Source organism: Solanum pennellii, chromosome 5 (genome assembly GCF_001406875.1).
Source record: "Solanum pennellii chromosome 5, SPENNV200".
Classification (NCBI taxonomy): Eukaryota; Viridiplantae; Streptophyta; class Magnoliopsida; order Solanales; family Solanaceae; genus Solanum; species Solanum pennellii.
Genome location: NC_028641.1, coordinates 27042296 through 27058936, shown reverse-complemented (window position 1 = coordinate 27058936; position 16641 = coordinate 27042296). Strand labels below are relative to the sequence as shown.

At 34.6% G+C, this 16641-nt stretch overlaps 2 protein-coding genes across 2 annotated transcripts in view; one reads left to right on the top strand and one right to left on the bottom strand.

The window, feature by feature from the left end:
• Positions 1-16641, top strand: part of LOC107020394 (3-hydroxyisobutyryl-CoA hydrolase-like protein 4, mitochondrial) — a 34135-nt gene that overhangs the window by 14839 nt on the left and 2655 nt on the right. The gene's annotated exons all lie outside the window — the stretch shown is intronic.
• Positions 1031-6344, bottom strand: LOC107020392 (CDPK-related kinase 5-like). The gene is made up of 11 exons (XM_015220734.2): positions 5597-6344; positions 4234-4364; positions 3921-3962; positions 3674-3782; positions 3249-3327; positions 2798-3094; positions 2605-2717; positions 2319-2426; positions 2173-2235; positions 1910-2077; positions 1031-1605 (listed from the first exon to the last, which is right to left on the bottom strand). Exons 1-11 carry the CDS (start codon positions 6107-6109, stop codon positions 1465-1467), a joined length of 1764 nt encoding a protein of 587 aa, XP_015076220.1. The 5' UTR covers positions 6110-6344; the 3' UTR covers positions 1031-1464.

Below are 16641 nucleotides of genomic sequence, written 5' to 3'. Positions count from 1 at the left end.
GATCATTTTGATCGATCTTCACTCCCACCATTTCTGCAGATCTTTAAGCTACAGATTTTCACCAACTAGTAGAGATCTAAACTCAACTAATTCCACATGCTACTCTGCTCTGATACCATGAACAAAACAGTGAGCNTGATAGATTCTTACTCGATTTACCTTGTCAAATCTTTCCTTGAGATCATTCCACACTGAGAAAGCATTTGTGGCATAGACAATACCACTAAGAAGCTCTTCACTAACTGCATTCATCAGCCAAGATAACACAATCGCATTGCAAGTTTCCCATTGCTCATGTAATTCTTCTTTGTACAAAGCTCTAGTACATGCACCAGTTACAAAACCATACTTTCTCTTCCCAAGTAGTGCAATCCTCATCGCTCTACTCCAAACTCCATAATTCTCAGATCCAATCAATTCAATTGGAATCAATACAGCACTTGAACTGTCTGAATTTCCAATGAATAAAGGATCATTTTGATTTATCTTCACTCCCACCATTTCTGCAGATCTTTAAGCTACAGATTTTCACCAACTAGTAGAGATCTAAACTCAACTAATTCCACATGCTACTCTGCTCTGATACCATGAACAAAACAGTGAGCTTTCAAGCTCATTACTCCATTGAAGAACTTAGAGAGAAAGCTAAAACATGAAGAAGAGAATAAGAAATTATTGTATTGATCTGTTCTAGCACACACATTACATGTTTCACTACTTATATAACGAGAGAAAGCTAAAACATGAAGAAGAGAATAAGGAATTATTGTATTGATCTGTTCTAGCACACACATTACATGTTTCACTACTTATATAACATCAGAAGCAAGAAGAAAAAAAATATATATCTACTAACTGATTTTTCAGCACATTAATCGAGGCAACAAACTACTAATCTGGAAGTTACAAAAAACAAAACTTCTAACTAACTTTTGAATTGTTAGTTATTATAACTAACTAATACTTATTAACTACTTTTAACAAACTCAGCGGGCAGAGTCGTTTCAAAGCCACAGGTTCTCCAGTTTGGTTGAGAAGCAAGAAAGTGATGAATTTTTTTCAACTATAAAGAGTATGTTTAGAAACATGATGATACAATCATACAATGCAATGGCAGTGGTCAGGGCTGTCTAATAGGTTAGAACATCTTGTATAAGTGTCTAGGAACCAGCTGAGAGATACTATCATCTGTAACCAAACAGAAACTAACTATTCATTTACACAAGGAAAACAAAAACTATATGACATGGTGCCAATGCTAAGATAAAAACATCTTCTGCTAGGAATTCATCTCAAAGGAACCGCATACTGGTCCCTGAAAGTGACTGCATCACATATCACTAACGTACATGGTAGGTATATGAAGCTTCAGAGTGGAGGACCGAAATTGAGCTTAGCCAACAACTCATGTAATTGTCAATAACACATCAGCAATGATAACTTATGTGAATCGAGCAGCTGGAATCATTGAACTTTTGTGATTGAGCGGCTTGACACACCATGCAACAACTTTGCAAAACCAAGAAAACTAAGCTTTCCATCAGTGTGTCTGATCCAGTCAAGAAGAACAGCATGAACAGGAACAGATGGACCAAGACCAAGTTCCTGGATCAGAAATTCAAAAATGACTAACTAATCAGGTTCTCTTCCTAATTACTTACATGCTTCCAGCCCTCAAAAGAAATAGTGCTCCATCCCTCTCCCAATAAAAAGTAAGAAATGGAAAAAGATAAAACAAAAAAGAAGGGAATGGAATAACGCTCCTATCACTCTCAAAGAAAGGCAAAGAAGGATAATGCTCCGATCCGTCCCAACAGAAGAAGAAAAAAAAGAGATTTTTTTATACGAGACACGAACGGAGAGATCAGTATTAAAATTTGAGAATAAAAAACAGGTAATTGAGAATTACCGAAGCTAATTCTTCTATGACAATTGCTCTGTTGCCATCTTTCTCAAAAATTTCATATGCACAGCGCGCATGTTGTTCCCATTGGTCAAGAGCCTCAAGCTGATATACACTTAATGCAGAAGCACAGAATTCCTCAAAATCCATCCTTCGGTATTGCAGTGCATTAAGCTGACATGACAAGAGGGGCAAGAAAATTTAGCATCACAAGTTAGAGCTTAACAAGATTCAGTTAGATAACTAAATATGAAGGACTTAGAGCATACTGAAGCAACGAAATCATGAATGCGTGCCTCCTTCATGGCATCTGTTGCATATTTCATCAGGGCCTGGAGATATCATACTTATAAAGGTCAGAAACATCCATAAAATCATAGAAACAATTAACTATTAAATTTGGAAGAAGACAAACCGCTTTAATGTTATCCAAGTTTATTGTGCCATTTTTGTTTGGCTCCAGCAGTGCAAACTGCTGCTTCAAATGGACCAACTCATCTACGGTCAATGTCTTTGACAAAGCCTGCAAAAACTCCAATGACAGAAAATTAGAGACGCAGAGAAGTCAAATGAAAAGTACGTAAATAAATAAAAAGCAACACTAGAGTTGCTCAATAATAGGCGGTAACACTCCATTGATAGAATTGTACATAAAAGACTAAAGAGAAACAAAAGAGCTTTCTCAATTGCATCACACCTACCCTTAGAGCAGCTTTCCGAAGAGCAGATGAACGCATGTAAGTCTTCATGAGTTTGAATATCAGTATATCCAAAGGCACTTCTACGTCATGACTATTCTTTATCCAAGGATGACCTGAAACAGTAAGTCTTCCAGAAGTTTCAGAAAAATAAAGAACAGAATCGCCCTTTTCTAAGTTGACACAAGAAACTCACCCAAGGCCTGAGCTGCTGTCATTCTTTTCCGTGGATCCTTATTCAAGAGACGTTTCACAAAGTCTTTTGCTTCAGAAGATAATGTAGGCCAAGGCTGTTCTTCAAAACCTGGATCAGCTTTGAGAACAGCCCTAAATATCCCAGACTCAGTTCGAGCCCAAAAGGGACGGCTGCCACACAGCAAGATATATGAAATAACACCTATACTCCACACATCAGCCTCTGTACTATAAGATCTGTGTAGAACTTCTGGCGCTACATAATATGCACTACCAACAATATCATTAAGCCTTTCATCTGCAAAATAATATGTTTGCAAGTTAAATCACAAGTTGTGTAGCTACTGAATAATAATATGAATAACCAGTTCCTTTTATATTTCTTTTTCTCTATTTAGGGGTTCCCAAAGTCACAAAGTATTAGCATTAATATCAAGTGCAAATGGACAAACCTGGTTTCACAAAATCAGACAACCCAAAGTCTATGGCTTTAAGTTGTGCATTTTCGTCCTTGGACATGAACAAGAAATTCTGGTCCATTAAAAGGTACAGTTAGAGCTGAAAGAGTTACAGAAATGAGCAAAACAAAGCAGATAGGAAATCTTTTCTAACAAATTATAGTTTCATTACATGCAAGAAGAATAGCTGATTTTGAAAAATAATCTTAATTCCCAGTAGCGCATGCCATATCCTTGAGCAATAAATGTGACCATTTGAAACTGATTAACATCTCATCCTAATCCATTCAAGTGATTGGCTTCCTTTTCCTTTTTTTATTTTTTATATTGGGGTACGGAGGGTTAGGGAGATGATTCACTATATAAACTAATGTATGTTCTTTCTGAGCAAGCATTTTAGAACTAGTAATCTTTCGCACCTCTGGTTTAAGATCCCGGTGTACCACACCTTGAAGATGACAAAATGCAACAACTTTCAATATTTGTGTCAACACAGCCCTTGCATCATCTTCAGTGTATTTTCCACCTCTGCAACACAGAAGGATGCTACTTAATATATTATTGAAATTTATATTCTTGATCTCATAAAAAGGATTTACTAAGAGTCAACACTGACAAGGTTGAAAAATAAAAGAATTTTTTATTCACAACAACAACAGGGATTACCTTAAAAGTATCCTATCCAAAAGCTCGCCTCCTTCACATAGCCTGAAATTCGACAAAATTGATCAGCTCTATTGCAAAAGAGCAACGAGAACATGAAAATTAGCAAGTCAAAAAAAATTCTTTTAATAGCAACTGCAGAAAAAATGTGATAACCAAATCCATATTTTACTGAAACATCAAAGGAAGAAACTTTCATATGATACCACTTGACCCAGATTGATAATGCATACAAAATATACTTTAGGCTAAAACTTAGGTTCTGTATGCCATCAATAGATACAAATGCAACAGGAGTTGAGTGGCTAAAGCTTACTCCATCACTATGTAGACATTTTCGTGATCTTCGTATGCATCATAAAATTTTACTAGATTTTCGTGTCCCGTTAAAGCTCTTAATATCTTCACCTCTCTTCTCACGTCCTCAATGGCTATTGTCGTGGTCATCTGGAAAAAAAAAAAGTAAAAATGAGTATCAGATAACTCAGAGGAATCTGGAGAAGAAATATAACCCAAGGATGCCCCGACATAGTCAACGCACAATAAAAATGCCAGAAATACGAGAAAGCAGCTTAACCAACACAAATTTTCTTTGTTCTTTTTTTTTTTGCAGATAAGTTCCATCCAACAGCAGTTATTTTCCACCAAACTGCAGAGACAAACATACATGCCAAATATTCTGAAAAACGCATAAAATGACTCCAACTACAGGAATATAGAAGTTCCATCATACATAATGTCAGCTGAACCTGATGATATAGATAAAGCAATCATAAGATTATTTTATCTTGATAACCGTAGTGTCTGGGTCAACTAATTCCACAGGACTTGCTACCTCCCACCAGCAGTAGTACTGGGTAACTCTATCCGCCAAGGCTTGGACAGTCAGACAGATGAAAGAATCACCCAATGCTTTTGCCTCCACTGGGATTCCAACTTGGAGCTCTTTCCCTCTATCATCGTAGAAATTCAGAATGCAATTGTTCAGCAATATGAACCTATAAACTCTAGAATATGAATGGTTTTTGAAAGGAAGGGAAAAGGAGATTGGTGGGAGCTGGTTGCTTTACTACTGATGATGACCTTTTCCTCAGGGTTCAGATCCCTGATGATGCCCGCTCCCAGTTAACGCTACCTTTAGTGCATCAAATAGAGAATTGAAGAAACAACATTTATTAGACACAGAATTCTAGTGATCTGCAAATGATAAGTGTGCTTCTTACGAAAATTCAAATTGGATCCTTAAGACTAACTAGAAAAACCAAAGATCATGCCCAATATATTTCAAGCTGCAAGTGGCTTCTTCCCACCTTCGCTTTATCAGCTCCGAACTTACATAATCGGTCAACCCGAGACATACAGAACATGATGGATCCATTTGATAAGGTTTACAAATTATCCCTAATTCACAGCTACTGAATTTCAGCATTCCTCCAAACTCAAAAAGATTCAAATTTTTATTACGAAGAACATAAATAAGAGACACAAATAATATTCTTCTACACCATTCGATTATCACGACCTTCAAATATATTCAAATTAATTGAACTGTTAAAATTATGAACTTTAAAAGAGATATTCTTTCCCTGCTGATCAGATCTGACCACTATAGGCCAAGAAATAGTAAGCAAAGTTAATTCAATTAACTCAAAGATCAAACTTAACAAAAAATTTCAAACCTTTGCTTTGGGTATGACCTTTACTGCAACTTCTTGTCCCTTAAGTTCACCCTTCTTGAACTTAGCTTTACAAGTATACCCAAAATGCCCTCTCCCAACTTCTTCTCCAAGTTCATACTTGTTTTCAAAATTCTTCGAAAACCCAAAACTCTTATCAAGACCCCCACCCCCCTCCAATTCATTTCCTTCCGGAATTGCATTGGGTTTCACAGAACCATGCCGCCGTGCTAGCACAGCTCGTATGTGTTTCGCCGGAGACGGTGGAGGAAACGGACGCTTAAAAAACCTCCGGGGCGTAGAATTCGCCGGTGACTTCTTTGAAAAAAAATAATGCGCCGGACTTGGACTGTAAAATGGAAAAAACGGCGACTTTTTACCCACTTCAGCTCCCTCCTTGCTCTTACTATCTTCGCTGTTATTATCTTTAGCCGGAATAGCAGTTCCGTCGGGAGCATAGAGATCATTGTTGGAATAATTGGGTTCAGGGGAAGGTTTTGATGTGCAACCACCCATTAAATTAGTTGAAGAATTTAGTTAGCTCAAAGATGAAAACTTTGCATGAGAAATTTTTTTGTTTAAATTACTAAGAAACGGCATTTGTTGTTCTCTTTTCTTGTTTTATGAATGGCGTTGGAGAGATGTAATTTAAAAAAAAAAAAAAAGGAAAGAGTAGACGTTGGCTTATGTGGAAATTAAATTAAGGCTGAACTGAATGTTTTTTTTGCTTTTCATAAAAGAGAAAGATGATAAAACAGATAAACCAAAAGATGGGGCCAAATGATGTGATGTGTATGTCTATTTATACCGCCCAGAGTTGGTTGTGAGATAATTCCAATTCCATATTCCTAATTATTATGTTAAAGAATATATTTCATCTTGTGATAATAATAGATTATGTGTAATAAGCTAGTGATGATCTTATAGTGAGCAAAATCGAACTTGTTGATAAATAAATTATAAAATAAAATAGAATTATATTTTCTTATGTCGTTTGTTGGTTATTATAAGTGGGGTGTTTACCTAGTGCTTATCACAGTCTGCTCACCCGAAGGACAGAGGTTGTAAGCGCTTATGGGTAATATTGGGGTTCCAAAAAAACGTATAAGTTTATACATGTCTTAATTCTTAACTAATTTCACATTATATTTGTTATCTTTTATATCCTCAACTAATTTCACCAATCAGGTACTTTATTGACCAAGACTATAATATTTTAGAATGAATCACTTTATTTTTTTTTGTCTTTAGCAATTAAAATTTAATCATTATATATCATGATTCTTAATTTACTTTATTGATCATTAGCCGATATTCTTGGAGCTGGATTCAGTATCAAAGGATTAATTTATGGTTGAATTTGTTTTGGAAGATTATGTGTTGATTTGGTGGTTTCGAACAAATGTTTTTTTATGAAGAAAACAATAAGTGGATTTATTTTAAGAGACAAAACAATTATTTTTTGGTTAGTTGTAATTACGTTATGAATGGCCTTTTAGTTAGGTGATATGATGATCCTACCATGTACTGATAATAATTAGCTTTGTACAAGTAGGTAAGAATATAGTAATACATCTACATACTGCGTACAATGAGTTTGATGATCGACTATGACCACCTTAAATGCATAAACGATGATTGATTCTTAATCTTAAACTTAATTGGCAAATGAAATTTTTATTTTTTTAAAAAATAAAATTTATATATTTATAAACTACGTAAAAAAGTATTATAAGTCACAATAATTAATAATTTAAAATATTTTAAACATATATAATCAAATATAGGTTTATTAAAATTTTGATATCTGAAATGTGTCGTTTAAATTGAAACTAAATGAATATATATTATTTATTACTCTAATCTATATGATGTTTTCCATCATACCACTCATGATCGAAGTTGCACACATGGAGGAATTGAATGATAAATTATATATACTAAGTAACTTTCCTCTTTGTATCAAATCAAATAATTAAATTAGATTAGACAATGATGGATCTACGTATCAATTTATTGACTCACGAGAATTCAGTAGCTTTTATTTAGATCATTTATATCGAAAGAAATTTATTAAATTTCTTATTGTAAACCTATATTAATTTGAAGTTATTGTAGGATCGAAACTCACGTAGTAAAAATTGATGTACAATATTAAGGTGTATGTACATTCATGATTCATTAAAAAAGTTGTCAAAGTAGTCTTGATTTAGACGCCAAAGCTATTTGAAAAGCATAGCAAATCTAAAGTTTCAACCACAGAATCTCACTCGTGCTTGTCCCCCACCTTCAAGGGAAGCAATGAAACAAAATGTCAACCAAGTTTCGTCTAATTTAATTTTGAGAATCAAATGCATGTTTATCAAGCATTTCTTGTTTTTTTTTTAACTTGTAATCTACATGTAAAATAAGTAAAAAATTTGAACAAGCTAAGCTCATATGAACCCCATTGCTTGAATGTGGCCCCACTCGACTTTTGGATGAGTTGTTTATCTCCTCGTATAGTTTTGACAATCAACTCATGACTAGCTTCGAGGGTTGAGTTAATTCTAAGATTCATTTGTTCATATGAAATCAGAGTTCAACCATCTCAATTCTTGATTTATAATATAATTGGGTTTCATGTTATATACTTCAAACTCCAACCGTATACAATATTGAGCATATAAAGGTTACTAAGTTCCCAGCATCGGTAATCGAGTGATGAGACATTTATTTTTTTACTATTCGCATCTCATGAGCTAATTTTTAGATTAAGTTACCCTCCAGATCCATTTCTTTCATAAAAAGATATTACAAAAAATTTGATGTCCTAATTTAGATAAAAATTAGACGTCATGACTTTTGCATTCTGCTCCAAGTTATTCTTAGAGATCGAGGAATTGCATGTTAAGAACAGTAGTACATCGTTTGGTATGATGAAAATACAAATTGCAACAACTAGTGCAGCTTCATTGGATAGACATAGACAATAGGAATAAGTGAGAGGGGTGGCTGAATTGTCTGCCACGGAAACAACATTAACAATTGAAAAAAAAAAAAGTTTGATGGTTGATCTTTGTTAAAAAAAATGTAAAATGAAGAAATTGGTGGTGGATATTTATATTGGAGACTGGAGCCTTTTACTAATTATTCGAATTAGAATATTATAGGGCTCATTTCCGAGGTAGCATACTCTATATGATTTTTTTAATTCTAGAGTTCGAATCGAGATTTAATTAAGAATAATGAAGAAACCCCAACAATTTTACCACAACGGCACAACCCATGGATGATTGTTGAATTTGATTTTCAAAAGACATAAGATGACTTTAATTTTTTCAATCTTCTAGAGGCAATAAAAGGATATATAAACAATGGCGTACGCAAGATCTTGCGCAAATAAAATAAGTTTATTATTGTGATTCAGCTCATAATTGCATTTAAATTAAATTTAAAAATGTAGTGATTCTAATTTCTAATTAAGGTTCTACTTTCTGTCTTTAAGTTAAGAGTATCTATTTTACTTTATTGGAATCTAGCTATTATATACTACACATATTATTTCTTAATTTTAATTTGGTGACATGAAATTTTCTCCACTGGGATTGGAAAACATGAAGTGATTATGTAGGGTTGACTTGTTTATTTGAAGAATTATTTTGTAGGTTGATCTCTAAACAAAGAAACATAAGTGGATATTATTATGTTACTGCCGGACAAGTATTAATTGAATGATTAAGATTAACTAAAATAATGTTGTAGTCAACCCTTAAGTCAATTTCCACTAATTTTGTACTCTAAAAACATCATTTTTGGATATTGTCATTGTCGTAAGTGGATAGGATTTAAGCAGTGTTGACTTTTTTCTTTTTGTTGCCAAAGTAGATGGATTCATGATTCTTGCTCCAAAAGAATCCTTATTAATGTTGTGCAAGAGTCAGCACCAAATCACACATATGTGATATGCCTAATTATATCCACATTTATTGTCTCTCGTCTTCAAATGAATCCAATTTTTTAAAGTAAAAGTGTGTGAATAACAATTGGATCCGTTGTTTTTCTTTGACATAATACATAAATATGACCCTTAATTTGGTTTTAGTGAATAATTTTGTCCTCCAATTTTGAGTGTACCAAGTAGACAGTTAAATTTGTATAAAATTAAACAAGTAAATATATGTATCCTACATGGCATAATACATATAAGATGCCATGTAGGACACAAAATTGTCATGTAGGACAAATGTGTTTCCATTTGATTAATTTTATACAAGTGTCTACTTGTGCAAACCAAAAGTTAAAGATAATAATTGTCAACTGACGTCAAATTAAGGATCATATTTAGGTATTATGCAATTTTTTTTAAATCTATGTATGTATAATTATAATTATAAATAGATGGTAATAGAACGTATTAGTTAACTTCAGATAAAATTATATATATATATATATATAGAGAGAGAGAGAGAGAGAGAGAGAAAAGTATATACTATTAAATTGTGATACCATGTACATATATTTTAAACTACCTTAACCACTAAGCTATCTCTCTCAATTGGTTCATTTATATTAAAATTCAATTATTAAGGTAGAAATCATATTTGACCTATATACTTGTGTTTGTATCATTGCTCACACTATCGATGACCAATCGGATACAATATTTAATTTTCAAAATTGTCATTTAAACTTTTACTGACATTTGTGTTAAAGTTAATAATATTCTTACATCTTTAAATTTCGAATCCACTTCTAAATACTCTCATTGCGTAGAAAATGAAGTTCTATATTACTAGATTCACATGAATATATAAAAAAAAAATTAAATATATAATTCTACTATATATAGTGATGAGACCCTAAAAATAAAAAGTGATAGTGTTATAAGGTGTGGTACTCGATAGTGACAAAGTAATAGCCCCAACCGTCCAATTGTTTTCATTGTCCCTCTCAATCTTTTCTTCACTATGTGCAAATTGTAGCCATGACAATGTGGTCCATAGAGTTTTCAATCCCTACTTTATCTCATTGGTACATATCTCTATGCTTTGTTTTCTTCTTCACTTCATTTTCTTTTCATTAGGGATTTATCTTTTCGATAGTAGACTTGAATTTTAAAATTAATTAATTCTCATTTTCTTGTTAAAAATAAAATAAAATAAAGAAATGCATGCCTTGGCAAGAAAAAGGATCCACGGAAATTATGAGAAGTATAGACAACTAAAAGAAAACAAAATGAATAATGAAGATAGCGGGCTACACAAAATAAGTCATGTCATTGTACTAAAATATTTAATAATAAAGATAATGAGATTGTATAAAATAAATATTGTTAATTACAAGTTAAAATATTAATAAAATGAACCTAATTCAAAAATATTAAGTTATGCTGAAATAAGTAAGTACTATTAATTCATGACTAAACACTAAAGGAAAGTAAAATATAGGCAAAATTAATTTTAAAGATAGATATTCAACACTATCATGATTTTTTAATATAATTGAATCTAATCAAATTATAATAATATTTTCTTTGTTTTATTTCATTCCAATTTATGATTTAGTGAGATTTATAATTTTTCCATTTAATTATATATATATATATATATATATATATATATATATATCGAAGAGTGGTAAGCCGGACTTACAAAAAACAGAACTTCTAACTAACTTTTGAATTGTTAGTTATTATAACTAACTAATGCTTATTAACTACTTTTAACAGTATGCATTTGGTTAGAGGTATTAGGTAGTCTTTAAATATTTATCCCTCCATTTTTACCATAGTGATGGGATAAGTTATCCCATATATATGGTGGGATAACTTATCCCGGAATAACTTGTTCCCAACCAAACGACAGTAACTTATTTTTTTGGGCTTCTTACATAACTATACAGGTGACAATTTGTTTTCCAATAAATTGACTGTAAATGTAATGTATCTGTTAGACCTGCTGTAACTAAGGTCTAAGAAGAATGAAAATAAGGCCTAAATATTACTATAACTGTTTTATTTAGTTATTACTATGTATATGTATTTTATTACTGCTTTATTTAATTATTACTATGTATAGGTAGTTTTAGCAGTTAGTTAGCAGTTAGCCAGTTACATAGAAGTCAAGATAGTTATTAAGGAAGACAGACAGTTTTTTTCTGGAGGATTTAGGATCTGGTTCTGCAGACTGGCGGGTAAGGTGCCTTGAATACCTTGCTTGTTGGGTGAATTTATCTTGTTTATCTATTTGTAAATTTGTTCTATTAGTTGGTGGAGATATATATATATATATATCAGTGTAAAGTATTGTTATTTTCCTGTTGTGTTTAGAAATTTACAGCATAAGGTTGGAGGTTTTTGGGTTCCTAACAAATTTGGCATCAGAGCTTTTATGGTTTCAACTAGAATGGAAGGGAGGATTGAAGGGTTAGAAAAGACAATGACCGAAGTACAAGAGGAGATTGGTTCAGTACGTGATTACCTAGGGCAATTACGAGACTGGATGCACAAAAAAGATGAACGTGATGTTGAAATTCTTCAACATGTGAAAGGAAAATCAGCAGTTCAGACAGATCCAATTATGGATACAGATGTGATGGTAGAGAACAGCAACAATCACAAAGGTGATGGATTTCGCGAAGAAGTTCGACAAAAAGTTCGTGATGAAATGCGTCCGAGAAGGCTGGAACTGCCTTTATTTTCTGGTGATAATCCATATGGATGGCTTAACAGAGCGGAGCGTTATTTTCATTTTAATGCTATTGACGACAAAGATAAATTGGAAGCAACTGTTGTGTGCCTTGAAGGTAGAGCACCAAATTGGTTCCAATGGTGGGAGACGAGAACTCCGATTGGCACATGGGATGTGTTTCGAGTAGCCATACTCTAGCGATTTACTCCATCACAGTCAGGAAACTTATATGAGATTTTGTTAGGGTTGCAACAAACTGGAAGTGTGGCCCAATACAGAGAAGATTTTGAATTACTTTCAGCGCCTCTGAAAGATGCCGATGATGAGGTTTTGATGGAAATTTTTATAAATGGCTTGAGAGAAGAGATCAAAGCAGAATTGGTCTTAGCAAGCTAGGAACTCTAACCTAGATTATGGACCAAAGCCAACGTATTGAAGAGAAGAATTGGGCTCTCAGTCAAGCCCACTTACCAAAACATATGCGTATATCGCTTTCTAGGGGCTCAGTGCATTTTCCAAGTGTTTGACAATAGCCATACAGTAAGTGCTACCAGTTCCCAAGTACGTGGAGTAATAACACCTTTCATTCTGCCCGTACAACAGTTACAACGATACCACGACATTTTCAAGAACAGAAGCAAGGAGAAAATGTGCAACCAAGAGCTGAAATTTCTGCAAGGCGGAGGAGCATTCAAAAGGCTATCTGATGCATAGTATCAGAATAAATTGAGGAAAGGACTTTGTTTTCGCTGCGATGAAAATATGGCCCTAATCACCGGTGCAATTCAAAACAATTCAATGTTCTTATTGTAGCAGCAGCAGAGAACGACGAAGATGGAGGCATTGAAGTGACTTTGGATGAGATAATCAACACAGAGATGGATCAATTAAATGTTCAAGGACAACCAGAGTCACAAAAGTTAATAGAGTTGTCTTTGTACTCTATAGCAGGATTTACCACAAAGAAGTCCTTGAAGGTATGGGGAACAGTACAAGGAAAGAAAGTTATTGTGTTGATTGATAGCAGTGCATCAACAAATTTTATATCTTGCGCATAGCTGAAGCATTAAGGTTAAAGCAAACAGAGACTAAGCCGTTTGTGGTGGAAGTGGGGAATGGACAAAAAGTAAAGAGTAGGGGAAGATGCAACGAAGTGGAATTGTGGATTGATAAATTGCGGATAAAACAGGATTATCTCCTTTTTAATTTGGGCAGTGCTGATGTGGTGCTAGGATTAGAGTGGCTGGAAACCTTGGGTGATATTCAAGCTAATTTCAGAACCTTGACATTCAAATTTGAAGTAGAAGGGCAAACACAAGTTGTTCGAGGAGACCCCTCGTTGTCAAAATCAGTACCTTCACTCAAAACATTAATTAAGGCCTTGCAGGGAGATGGAGTAGGATATTTTGTTGATCTGAATGAATTAACTATAGGGGAAGAACAAGAGAATTTGGATTTGCAGCAACTATTGGAAGAATTTGGAGCTTTATTTGAGGAGCTCAAAGGGTTGCCACCCAATAGGAGTCATGACCATGTTATACGACTTAAAAAGGAATCTGATCCACCTAATATTCATCCATATCATTATCCACATTACCAAAAAAATGTGATTGAGCGAACAGTACAAGAAATGTTAGTAGTTGGTATCATCCAAACAAGTATTAGTCCTTTTTCTAGTGCATTGTTGCTAGTTCGCAAAAAAGATGGTAGTTGGCGATTTTTGTGGATTATTGGGCCCTTAATAAGATAATTGTTCCTGATATGTTTCCAATTCCAGCAATCGATGAATTACTAGATGAGCTTGGGGGTGCCACTATATTTTTGAAATTGGATCTACGATCACGGTACCATCAAATTCGTGTTTGCAAGGGGATGTAGCAAAAACAACTTTTCGTACACATGAAGGCCACTATGAGTTTTTGGTCATGCCATTTGGGTTGTCTAATGCACCATCTACTTTTCAAGCCTTGATGAATGAGATATTTCGGCCCTACTTACGTAAGTTTGTATTGGTCTTTTTCGATGATATATTATTTTATAGCACAATTTTTTCTTCTCACATGGATCATTTGCGGGAGGTGCTACAAATTCTAAAATTTCATAACTTGGTTGTCAATCGAAAAAAATGTCATTTTGGTCAACAACAACTTGAGTATTTGGGTCATATTATTTCAGCAAGTGGAGTCGCGGCGGATCCTGCCAAAGTAACAAGTATGGTTAATTGGCCAAGTTCAAAAGATGTTAAAGGCTTGAAGGATTTTTGGGACTCACCGATTACTATAGAAAGCTCGTTCGTGGCCACTCACACAATTGCTCAAGAAAGATGCTTTTCGCTGGAATGAAGAAGTTCAACTAGCTTTTGATTCACTTAAGGAAGCTATGATCACTTTGCCGGTCTTAGCACTACCAGATTTTAACAAGGTGTTTGTGGTTGAGACAGATGCCTCAGGATTAGGGACTGGAGTTGTCCTAATGCAAGGGACATCCTATCGCTTTTCTTAGCCAAGGACTTCCAATTCGGGCTCAGTCTAAATCAGTATATGAGAGGGAGTTAATGGCTATAGTGTTTTGCTGTCCAAAAGTGGTGTCATTATTTGATGGGTCGACTTTTCATTATACGAACAGATCAACGAAGTCTCCAATTTCTCATGGACCAGCATGTTATGGCAAAAGAGCAACAAAAATGGATCACCAAGTTGATGGGATTGGATTTTGAGATTCAATATTGACCTTGTTGTGAAAATAAGGCAGCTGATGCCTTGTCCCGCCAATTTCATTTCATGGTCTTTTCTGTTTTACGCAGCAGTACCTTGGATGATCTTTACACCGAAGTTCAATAAGACGACCAAATCCGTCAGTTGACATAGGATTTGCTCCAGGATCCAACTTCACGATCGAATTATGCTCTTAAAAATGGCTGCATATATATCAAAAGTCGGTTGGTGATTCCTCGGTCATCATTATACATTCCTATGCTCCTTAGGGAATTCCACTCTCACCTACGGGTGGTCACTCTGTGTTTTTTCGTACATACAAGCCATTTCACAAGTCTTATATTGGAATGGGATCAAAAGGGATGTACAAAACTTTGTGGCTAGTTGTGAAAATTGCAAGCAGAATAAGTATGAAGCTCTTAGTCGTGTTGGCTTGCTGCAGCCATTACCTATTCCTACTTAAGTTTGGGATGATATTGCTATGGATTTCATCAGCGGGTTGCCAAAAGCAATGGGACATGATACTATACTAGTTGTGGTGGACCGTTTCACTAAATATAGTCATTTTCTTCTCTTATTTCACCCATATACAGCAAATATATGGGTGAATTATTTGTTCGTGAGATTGTACGCTTGCATGGGTTCCCCAAATCTATTGTATTTGACCAAGATCGAGTTTTTATCAGCCAATTTTGGCAAGAATTATTCAAGTTGTCTGGTACTAAACTCAAATTGAGCTCAGGATATCACCCTCAAACAGATGGTCAAACTGAGGTTGTTAATCGACCCGTGGAGACTTATTTGCGCTGTTTTGTAGGAACACATCCAAAACAATGGCCAAAATGGATTTCTTGGGCTGAATTTTGGTTCAAGTACCACTTACCATGGTTCCACCAAGATGACTCCTTTCAAAGCTTTATATTGACGAGATCCTCCCTCCTTGTTGCGGTTCACTGAAGAAATTTCTGCTGTTGAAGAGGTTAACCAGCAGCTTGCTGCTTGCAACATCATTCTAGATGAACTCAAAGCTAATTTGACCCATGCTCAAGCTCAAATGAAAATATATTTTGATGCTAAGCGTTGTGAAGTTGTGTTCCAACCTGGTGATTAGGTTTATCTTCGATTGCAACCTTTCAAGCTTCATTCACTTGCTAAAAAGGATAATGAGAAGTTAAGTCCTCGATACTATGGGCCATATACTGTCTTGAGCAAAACTGGTGAAATCGCTTATCGCCTTGATTTACCCTCTCATTCACGGGTGCATCCCGTATACCATGTTTCTTGGCTAAAGCGTGCTGTGAAGGATTCGATTCTAGTTCAACAACTCCCTCCTTTGCTGTCTGAAGATCTTGAAATGCTAATACAACCTGAAAGTGTGATAGATTGTCGGAAACTTCTGAATGGCTTCCACGAGGTTCTGATTAAGTGGAAGGATTTGCCTGACTTTGAGAGCACTTGGGAACCCTATGAAGTTATTGATGCTCAATTTCCTCATTTCACCTTGAGGACAAGGTGAAACTCGTTGGGGCGGGTATTGTTAGACCTATTGTAACTAAGGTCTATAGACGCAGGAAGAAGAATGAAAATAAGGCCTTAATATTACTATTACTGTTTTATTTAGTTATTACTATGTATATGTATTTTATTACTGCTTTATTTAATT

Excerpts from the sequence above, each read along its gene's own strand:
- LOC107020392 (XM_015220734.2), bottom strand. The coding sequence starts at position 6,109 with ATGGGTGGTTGCACATCAAAACCTTCCCCTGAACCCAATTATTCCAAC. Across the intron at positions 3,963-4,233 it reads AATGTCTACATAGTGATGGA|GCTATGTGAAGGAGGCGAGC; the intron begins GTAAGCTTTAGC and ends GTCGAATTTCAG. Across the intron at positions 2,427-2,604 it reads TTCGGAAAGCTGCTCTAAGG|GCTTTGTCAAAGACATTGAC; the intron begins GTAGGTGTGATG and ends GAGTTTTTGCAG.